The sequence below is a fragment of the Mizuhopecten yessoensis genome, unplaced genomic scaffold (assembly GCF_002113885.1).
Source record: "Mizuhopecten yessoensis strain PY_sf001 unplaced genomic scaffold, ASM211388v2 scaffold6759, whole genome shotgun sequence".
NCBI classification, from domain to species: domain Eukaryota; kingdom Metazoa; phylum Mollusca; class Bivalvia; order Pectinida; family Pectinidae; genus Mizuhopecten; species Mizuhopecten yessoensis.
In genome coordinates, this window is record NW_018406710.1 from 33,992 (window position 1) to 45,446 (window position 11,455).

Genomic DNA, 11,455 nt, shown 5'->3' on the forward strand with positions numbered 1-11,455 from the left:
ATAGGCTATGTCTCAAGCACAACAATCTATGAGCCGCCTCAGACAGTCTCATACTGCTATAGCGAACTGGACAATGTGTTCATTCATTTTGAATCTGTAGCCCATTAAAGACTGGTATCCTCAAATAACGTTTAATTGCATCTGATTTCCAGCGACCCATTAAGCGGATATTGCTCTCAGGTATCTGACAATTAAAAGCAGTAGTCACTGCCCCAATGCGAAAACTATGTGATTTGTAATGAGTCTCGACAAAACCATTGAAGACCAAGACCTGCTTCAACTTTGATGTATAAAATGCTTGTGTAATAGGTTTTGAACCCCCAAAAGTAAACAACGGACCAGGATGATTACCTCTCATTTTAATGAAAAACTTTAGAGAAGCCACTGGGCAAATTATTTTGCAATCTTGGCATACTATCTTGAGATTAACAGGTCTATGTGAAGAATGGTGCTTGAAAGAGCGAAGGGTTAATCTCATATGTTGGGCTTTTTGTGGGCTGTATCCGTTGTGACATTATCAAATTATATAATGTGTCGGTGTGAGCCTTTACTTGCCTCAGTAATTTCACCAAGAAATTGAGAGTAAACATAGCCCGCAGAAGTTTCCGATCATACTCGCTGGGGGCGGTGTGACGCAAGGCAACTACCAACTTGCTCAAGATAGTTGGTGTAATGGGAAGACGCAATCTGGAGCCCCAGCTAAATTGTGCACCCCCTTAAAGATCTTTTTGATGAGAAAGCATTGGGTTGGGTCTTCGAAGCCTTGCATTTTACCTGCTTAATAGGTATTAATAGTTTTAGGAGTTTTTCCCTGTTGGTATAGCCAAGATATGTATTGGACAACTTTTGCAACTGGAGCAGGAAAAGTGGAAGTCCTGCCCACAAATTGTTGATAGAATTTGTTGTAGGAATTCCTAGCTGTCCGGTAAGAGACATGGGTATTTTGGGAAACAGATGCATCCAAAAGCTTCACTGCTGTTGCATTCAAAGATGCAGCGGTTGCTTGGGAATCCCGGTTTGAATGGGGTCCATATGTGGTGCCAAATCTTGAATCGATCTACCTGTAAGCGTGAAAATAAATCAGGTAAGACATTGAGTTTTCCTGCGATGTGTAAGGCTTGAAACAAAATGTTGAATTGTAAGCAGACTAACACCAACCTGCGGACTAACTGCATTACGCGAAAGTCCTTGGAAGATGTTTTATTGATGATATGCACTACAGCCATATTGTCCGAATGAAAAAGAATGGATTTATTTTGTAAGTTCTTGCCCCACATCTCCATTGCAACAACTATTGGAAAGAGTTCTTTCACTGTTATATGACACTGCATCATATGCATGTCACAATCTTCCCAAGTGCCATAAAACCATCTTTGACCAAAAACAGCTCCAAAACCTAATGAGCCTGATGCATCTGTGAAAAGATGCAACTTTCTGGAGTCTTGCCAGATATCATCTAGAAAGATGTGGTAAACGGGCTTTCATCTTTATGGTGTCAAATTCTATGCCCAAAAATGTTAAAACTGGGTTAGGACCTTGTGTCTTTTCATGTTTGATAGGAACCCCCATCACTTCACATATGGAAATGAATTGCTTCATGCTTAATAAGCAAATGGAAGACTCAGGAGAACCAAAAAATAGAAAGTCATCCAACACATGCAACATGTGTTCCACTCCAAGTTTGTGGGTGGCTATCCATTGCAAAGCAGTACTGAAAGTCTCAAAAATTGAGCATAAAATAGAACACCCCATGGACAAGCACCTGTCATAGTCATACTGGCCTTGAAAACATATCCCTAATAGGTCATGGTCTGCCAGGTGAATTCGAATTATCCTAAAGGCAGAAGCTATATCTGTCTCTGCTAGCAGACATCCTTGACCAAATTTCTTAATTATTTTGATTGCATCATCAACTGTACTGTACGACCCAGAACAAAATTTGGTCGGGATGTCATCATTTATAGATCCCCCTTCAGGGTATGAAAGGTGGTGAATCATCCTAAAGTCACCGGGTTCTTTTTTGGGAACTAACCCTATCGGTGAACATTGCAAAGTTGGAAAAGGGGGGGGGGGGGTCTGAAATGGACCAACTATCCGTTTCAACTCTATTTCCTTCTCCAATTTTTTCATAACTAAATCAAAATTTGGTATACTGAAGTTAAATTCCTACAAAATCTAAAATTACGAGGACCTTCAAATTGTATAAGAAAACCAGCCTTAAAACCCTTGATCAGAGTGTTATTCACTGCTGTGTCATACCCAGACAGAAAATGTTCCAGTACTTTGCATTTTACATGTTTGAATTCTTATACTATAAAAATGACAAAAATCACAAAGTTGCACATACCATGGGAAGGACTTAATTGTCTTAACTGGTCAACATACAGTGGATCATCAACTTCACCTAGTATGGCATGCTTAAAATTGTATTCAGGCTAGTCTTATAAGGCAATGGCTAATCCCCTTAAATCACCCTAAGCCAGCTGACATGGATAATTCCAATATGCACTTAACATATCCCTCCATCTCTAAGTAGATTCAAAGGTTACACAAGGTACGGGATTTAATATCAACAAACCATCAATAAAATTGAGTCATTATTGAGGTAATATGTAGAAAATTATCCCTTGGTGAAAATACCTTGATGCTATATAAAGAAACAAATCTCAAATGTGGAGGTGACTGTGAGGTCAAAATACATGTACACTTACTATATATGTATATGCCTGTATTGATTCAAAAACATTATTAAAGTGTTGAGCATATATGCATAATAAATTCATTATTATCATTATGTAGTTATTATATATACACCTGTATATGTTCATGTGATTAAGACACCCGCCATTAAGAATCCGTCGTAAAGCTGATACTAGGGCACCCCTGATATTACTGTAATATTTGTTGTTGCCCTCGTCTCCTAAATGCACACCATCAGAGTCAAACACACTATCCTGGCTCTCGGGAGATAAATCCAGACAGACGAAAAACTTGGGCACCATCAACATTGCGGAGATACTCGTCCAAGCGATGATTGAGTTCATCTGCCCTTTTATTGAACTAGGCGGTTCAACCGCGTAGCGAATGCGTCGGGAGGGGAGTGTGTGGGGGGCGAAATATGTCATCGACAGTTTTACTCCTATCACAAAGATCATTCGATGCAGTCTGCAGAATCACTATGTCCGGAAACTGAATCCGCTGTGTAGACCCCGAACTTTGATTTTTTTTCTCTACTGTAGCCTGCAAAAAGCATGCAAGTCTTTTTACAAAAGAATGTCCAAGTGTCACAAATGATGTCAGCATAGTCGACGATGATATACAAAACAGAGTCAATGATAAGAATATGTTCGGTTTGGCGGGACATGCACTGAGAAAGGTTCTACGGTACAACGCTACTCACAGTTGTGTTCGATATTGCACTGTGCGATCGCGTCGATCTTTACTGTATGTATATTATTTCAAACATCACACGCATCACATCTAAGTTTCAGTTGTATCCTGATTCAAAGAGGCAAATATCGACGAAAATTCTGAAAAAAATATCTCGCTCCAAAAATAGCTGTCGCTCGAACCAAAACAAACAGGTCACATGACCTACATACGGACATACGATCCGGAATTAGCATGTATGATCCGGTCATTACAATATTATAAAAATAAGGAATATTCAAACAGATGATATAAATTACTTTATGTTGCACATAAATACAACAATAGCATATATTACAGATAAGTCATAATAATAATTTCATATAAAATATTATGTATAATAGAATAATTTTATACTGAATGTTCATAACAAATAATGCTTGTTATAATATTAAGTTTTAGATATATAATGCATGTGGAACATTTATAAGCAGTATCATCATGAGCAAAACATGATAAGGTCACTGATTAGATGCACATGTATCAATAGATTCATATTATAATACTTACAGAATTATTTTTTCATATATTTGTATATAAATTTCATTACAAACAAAGATAAATGCATAATAGCTGAAGTGTGTGTATCAACATAATTGGCCAATATATGATCATGCTGTGTGTGTGTATGTGTGTGTGTGTGTGTGTGTTTTACGTTTATCTTTGATACGAGCCAGATATGAATGCTATACTAGTTAAAATATTGCATCAACTTTACCTTGTAATTGTATATCTATAAACTGAACCGTAAAAAGAAAGCTACGCCTAGTATTATACTTATTGATTTTGAACACCGCATAAGTGTCGGTGTGCAGTTCTGATTTTATGTATGTGTACATCAATGATTACTCTGAAAGGGCATGAAGCTGAAAAGGGAGTGATAACTGTTTTCTATTTTTTTTTCTTTTCAATTTTTTTTTATTTTGATTACTTTGTGTTTTACGCCATATTAAAAGCTATGGTTATTTGAGATCGTGCCAGGTTGTGGTGGTGGCAGAAAGCCGGAGTTCCCGGAGTAAAACTACTGACCAACGGCAAGTACTTGGCGACTGCCCCACGTAGGTATCTTACCAGCGACCCAGTGTTGGAGCGCTAGTGGTAGCAGAATGTTAGACACCTTAATTGCTTGGCCAACGCGTCCCTTTTTAAAAACAAGAATAACAAAAAACTAGGGTTGTCAAACCAGTCAAATTTTGATAACTGGTTACTCGTGCAAACTTTTGATCGAGTAACCGGTTGATTGGTCAATTTGGTAAACAAACAAAATACATCGTGTATTTTAAGCTCAACGCAGGAAATAGATGTATGTAACCTCAGTAAATATTATTCATGGACAACAAATGTCGGAATGCAGTGATGCGGGAATTAATTACAGTTATCTGTGTACGAAATCATATGCGATAATACTGTTCTTAAAGTGTGTAATTTGCATATTATCAAATCATCTCGCATGTTAGTCTGGCTTCGTTTAAAAGTCTGTCTAGTTTTTTTATGGTGCTGGCGGCATTTCTACAAATACAAAACGAACATGTCAGTCTGAACACTGCATTTTTCACGAAACAATCCTATTTGGTCGCATCTTTAGATTATTTGTCGGTCTAAGCAAGGAAACATGAGGCTCCCCATAGGAGAAGGAAATATCCGAGTATTTGGTTACACTATATGTCTCGCTTATCAGAGAAAATCGGTTTTGGCATATATTGACATGAAATCAATGCAATGATGCAAGATACGTTAAGAGATTTTATTGATTTTTCAAATCGATTCTTTTTTAATAGGATTGACGGACACGTAAAAACAGACTAAATGGATCGCTTGGCGTGTTTGTGTCCATATACATCCAGTACAACAATGAAGAAATGTTTTGCAGTAATAGGAACCTTCCTGCTTCTTGGTATCACTATTTTATGGTAAGTAGGCATATGTCCTCTGACACGTGACAGGTGTATCCACAATTTTACCGATGTAAGATTTAAAGATTATCACGATTTGTGTTCAGGGTTTGTCGTGAAAACAATTTTCTCATTAAAGGCGCGTGGATAAAATTGAGAGGCCACCGCAGGTGAACTCGAGTTTTTCGCCATTTTCGAGCGATGAAAAAAAAATCTTGAGCCATAAACCCTGAACATATTTTGTAATAAACTGTATATCATCTACACTGTTATGTTATTTATTACTTCATTCATAAAAAAGTCAACTGAATACCGTACTTTCAAGTGACAACTAGCCTCAATACCAAGTAGATTTTAAGAAGCAGAATTCCGTGAAGGTATTCATGAACCTTAAAACTATGTAGAAGGTATTTTTAAAACAATGTTATTATGTTTTAAAGGAACAAGGACAAGTCATGGAAAACGGCACCGTTAGGAAGTGAAGTAATATATGACGTCACTACAGTAGCGAGTAATGTACATTCATCTGTTCATCTTGTGGAGAACCGGAAGTACGCAGTAGGTGAACGAGCTAGAGTGCTCATCACACTACGGGATCAACTTGGAAGACGGAAAACTTCCGGGGGTGACGTTCTACGGGTGTGGCTCCGAGACAATTCACTCAAAGCCAATGTGGCCGGGGACGTCATAGATAACGGAAATGGCACCTACACCGGAAGTGTCCTACTTCCATGGAAGGGTCGTCCAAAACTCTATGTTTCTATTGCAGTACCGCGCGAAATAAACATTTTGATTCTCAATACGATGGTCAAAAACTCAGGATCATTTTATAAAGTAAGCGGCATGTTCAATAAAACAAGTCACGGACCATCTGAACTTACCCAATGTGGTCCACATCCAACCAGCCAATATGTGTAATTTAACTCAACAGAATTATGATTTAGATTGGTACTGCAAAGCTCCAACAACACATGGAATTACATGTCAGGATTGGAAAATGGCATTGGGTGATAAGAACACCTATGTTTCAAAGACAGATATGGAATTTATAATGTAAGTGCCATACATATTTGAGGTCATCACTGATCAGTGGAATTGTCCATTAACTTATATTCATTACCCGACAATAGTATGCCATTATTCAAATATTTAAATTAAATCGATAAGGTGAAATCAAAGAAATAATGTGTTAAGCTAAAAACATAAGACCAGTGTGAATAAGTTTTCTATCATCATAGACGCTCTAAAATCTCAGACCAAGGTGACTAAGATTGAAAGTCGATTGATGTATGGCTCTGTTGTAGTAGTTCATCCTTCATAGATAAACTCAGATAGAATATGCTCTAGAGTTGGGAAGCAACTGGGACACATTCACTCCATAAACACGGGAAGCTAGACTAGATCTGTGATGATTTAGGACAGAAGTTTAATAGGTCGTAAAATTACATAACTTATTGTATTTTAAACATTCACATGACTTCCTTGTTTAAAACACGGTCCCGTGTTTTATTAAATGCCTTTGTCTTTTGTCAAAAATTTACTTTATACACAAACAATGTACGTATCAAACGTGTCGAAACATTTTAAGGCCGACTGGTCCCTTTGTCAATTTATGACAGAGTGAGCGATTTGTACTATTTACCTGTACAACGAAGAATCGTAGGGACAAGTCAGTTTAATACGCACAATAATAGCACGTGCTGTCACGCGATCTGGTTACGCCGCTACTTTTTATATTTTCCAATATGACACTTTGCAGACCGCTGTAAATAACACCACGAATGTATTTTGCTCAAGTGACCTAGGAATATACACAGTAATAATCAGATAACTGTTTCATTACTTACTACATTTAAGAATATCAGTCAGTTTTAGTGTAATAGAGTAATATACATGTATATGTATACGTTAAAACGCACGAAATACAATTTTCAAATAGTAAAAGAAAACAATCACTTTTGCTTTGGACAGTTTATTATCATTATTATTATTCTTTCTTTTTTATTTATGTTTTGCTATGGTTTTTGTTTGTTGTGTACCAATCGAATTATGCTAGATAGTAAGCAGATAAAAATTGTACATTTAATCACATAATATTTTCATACTGTCAAAAAAAAAAGTAAAAACCTTTACATAATGAATTAATCATTCAACGATATGTGTTATGCAACAAAAAAGAAGAAAAAACACATAAAAAGATCATTTATGTTCAATTTAAAGTCACGTGTAAAGTTCTAACGTAGTAGTTTTCTGATTTTAGCACGTACCAGCATCGGGAGTTACAGCAAACACTTGAACTGCAAGTAGAAGGTGGTATGTATGTAAAACATATCACTCTGAACGCCCAACCCTCTTTTTAAGCATTAACATTCAGAATATCTTGCTGGTGCCAAACAATTATCTGTTTAAGCTGTAAATTTGTAACGTTATACATGGTTTTATGGGCTCCCTTTTCACTTTGCTAATGTTTGCACATATTTCGGAACTGTTTAGACATGGAAATTCATATTTTGACCTTTAGTACCATTGACAAGTCCAAATGAACAAAAGGCTATAGTGTGCAAAAAACAAGTTAATGTAAAGTGTGCCACTGCATCAGTTGTAATCGAAAAGAAGAGTTCCACTCAAGAGTGCTTTTACTTGGAGTATTCCGCCTTCTATATAACAGAGAAATAAATAAAAAGGACTTAATGTAAGCAACCCTACATTTAATTGTATTGGTTTTGCAGCCTGTATATTGGACATTCCGTTGATGCTGTGATTGTATACAATTTTGTAATGTACAGGTTCTTAGTTTGTATTTTTCTTTTTCTATTTCTTTTTACAAACATTCTGATTTTTATACTACTACAATTCTGTGAAATGCATGGCAACATGTGATTTTTATGAAATGTGTCTTTGGAAAAAGTTATTGAAAACTATTTTCAAATAGTGGCAGTGGTAATACGTAAGTTCCAGTTGTAGGTATCCTCACATTAATACGCGCTTTACATGGATTTACCTATGTTTTAGTGGGTGTTTCTTTACTTCGTATTTCTAGTGAATTAGTTAACGACTCTTTACATTTCAATGTATAAGTATTTTGCAAAATCTGTTACAGTATTTTTGACTTGGAGTATTCCGCCTTCTATACAAGAGGCCCAAAAGGGCCTGTATCGCTCACCTGAATATCTAAGCAATCATAGCAAAATATTCTCCAAATAAGATCCAAAGAAAATATGCCAGACCCCAAGGCCAATCCTTATACCATATCTGTATTAGATTTTCCATGCCCAGCATTTGTATGTATGGTTATCGGGTGGGGATCTCAACAGTTTCCAAGCTGTGATTCATAAACTAGGTCCCTAGGGTTGTGGCCAGACCCCAGGATCAATTCTAATATCATGACTGCATTTGTCTCTTTAAGCCTAGCATTTGTATATATAGTTTTGGGGTGGGGATCTCGACCGTTTCAAAGTTAGGACCCAGGGGTTAAGTCTGCAAGGGTAGGGCAGACCCTGGGATCAATTCTAATATCATGACTGCATTCGTCTCATTATGCCCAACAATTGTATATATAGTTTTGGGGTGGGGATCTTTACCATTTCGAAGTTATGACCCAGGGGTTAAATCTCCAAGGATGGGGCAGTCCCCAAGGCCATCCTGGAATAATATGTGCATTCTCTCTTTATACTTAGCAATTGTATATATGGTTATAGGGTTGGGATCTCAACTGTTTCCAAGCTGTGACTAAGAAACTAGGTCTCTCGGGGTTCGGTCAGACCCCAGGGTCTATTTTAATATAATGACTGCATTCGTCTCTTTATGCCCAGCATGTGTATATATAGATTTGGGGTGGGGATCTCAACCGTTTTAAAGTTATAGCCTAGGGACTATGTCTCCAAGGGTGGGGCCAGAACCTAGGGCCATCCTGGAAGCAAATATGCATTCTTCTCTTTATACTCAGCATTTGTATATATGGTTATATGGTGGGGATCTCAACCATTTGCAAGTAATAAACTTTTTTTGGCCCCACCCCTTAGCCGGGGGGTCAGCCCAACCATTTGTACAATTTTGAATCCCTGCCTCCAAAGAATGCTTCTGACCAAATATGATCGATATCCATCGCATAGTTCTACAGAAGAAGTCGTTTATAGCAATATAGCCAAATAACCCTTTTTTGACCCCGCCGCTCAGCTACCTGGGGGGTCAGCCACACCATTTATACAATTTTGAATCCCTGCCTCCCATGAATGCTTTTGATTAAATATGATTGATATCCAGTGCATAGTTCTACAGAAGAAGTCGTTTGTAGCAGTATAGCCAATTTGTCCACTTTTGACCCCGCCCCTCAGCCCCCTGGAGGGTCAGCCCAACCATTTGTACAATTTTGAATCTCCACCACCTAGGGATGCTTCCAGTCAAATATGGTTGATATCCATCTCTTAGTTCCAGAGGAGAAGTCGCTTAAAGCAATATAGCCAAATTGCCCCCTTTTTGCCCCGCCCCTCAGCCCCCTGGGGGGTCAGCCCCACCATTTGTACAATTTTGAATCCCCACCAACTAGGGATACTTCCAGTCAAATTTAGTTAAATTCCAATCAGTGGTTAAGAAGAAGAAGTCGTTTAAAGAAATTGTTGACGGACGGACGACGGACGCAACGGTATGGCATACGCTCACCTTGGTCCTTCGGACCAGGGGAGCTAATAACAGAGAAATAAACCAAAAGGACCTGGAGTAAGCACCCCTGTCAAGTTATTATAGGTTTTGCAGCCCGTATATTGGACATTCCGTTGATGCTGTGATTGTATAATTTCTGAATGGCAATATTGGTAAAGTGAATGTTTTGTAATGAACAGGTTCTCAGTTTGTATTTTTCATTTTCTATTTCTTTTTACAAACATTCGAATGTTTACACTACTACAATTCTGTGAAATGCATGGCAACATGTGGTTTTTATGAAATGTGTCTTTGGAAAAAGTAATTGAAAAATCTTTTCAAATAGTGGCAGTGGTAATACTAAAGTTCCAGTTGTAGGTATCCTCACCTTAATAAGCGCTTTACATGGATTTACCTATGTTTTAGTGGGCTTTTCTTTACCTCGTATTTCTAGGGAATTAGTTAACGACTCTATACATTTTAATGTAAAACTTTCTTGCAAAATCTGTAACAGTATTTTGGTGATCACTAAAATCATCTAATTGGGGATAAGTCATGTAACAAATTAACTACCAAATAAGTGATATAGTCGTTTCACAAATTAACCAACAAATCGGAGATACATTCTGCTCACTAATTAACCATTAAATCACAGATTTAGTCATGTTATCAATTAACAACCAAATCCGAGATTTTGTCATGTCACAAATAAAATCAATAAAATGAAGATCACGTCAAATTATCTATTTCATGAACAAGTAAAACCACCATAAGTACAAAGTAAATAATTAAGAAAACCCCTTACTTGAGCAGACTTACAACCACACATTCGGTACTCGGGTCAACGGTTGGTTACATAATCATAGCAGTACATTTACATTAGTATGATTAACATCAAATGTAATGAATCAATTTCGTACAAACAAACAAACAAACAAAAAACTAAGAACAATCAGAGCAGGGACTCCTATAGATACATTTGTATACCCACAAGTATTCAAGTGTGGCCTTTGCTTCGACTTTTGATCAATAACCAATAGAATCAAAGCAGCTGTAGGATCCGATGTTACCCTAGTAGGGTGTAAATACATATTATTCTATTGATGTATTTTTGAAGATATTCTGTATAAAAGATTTATCTGCGACCTTTGACCCTTTAAATCTTACAAATGACCACGTAGAACTAATCGGGTTATAACTCGATGGATTATGGTGTAAATATGAACTAAGCTGTTTTTGGTTTAATCAGATATCTTGAACACAATATTTTGTGCTAAAGACGAACGTTTGAACGGACGCATGACAAAAAAAATGTATATACACCCCTTATCGCAGGCATTCTGCATTGAAGAAGTTTACAGTATTTCAGTATCTACATGGTTAAAGTCCTGTCCATTGCCTTTAAAGAATAAGCATGGACGTATGATGAACGCACACACAAAAACAAATCATATACAGTCCCTTATCGCAGTGTGTGTGTGTGTATGGGGGGGGGG

The 11,455-nt window shown here is 37.2% G+C and overlaps 1 protein-coding gene across 1 annotated transcript in view; it reads left to right on the forward strand.

The window, feature by feature from the left end:
* Nucleotides 1–6,220: 6,220 nt before the first annotated feature.
* Nucleotides 6,221–11,455, forward strand: part of LOC110452594 (NXPE family member 3-like) — a 10,029-nt gene continuing 4,794 nt past the window's right edge. The window contains exons 1-2 of the mRNA XM_021501224.1: nucleotides 6,221–6,374; nucleotides 7,582–7,634. Coding sequence (XP_021356899.1) covers nucleotides 6,232–6,374; nucleotides 7,582–7,634 — 196 coding nt within the window. The 5' untranslated portion in view covers nucleotides 6,221–6,231. The remainder of the gene's footprint in view (nucleotides 6,375–7,581; nucleotides 7,635–11,455) is intronic.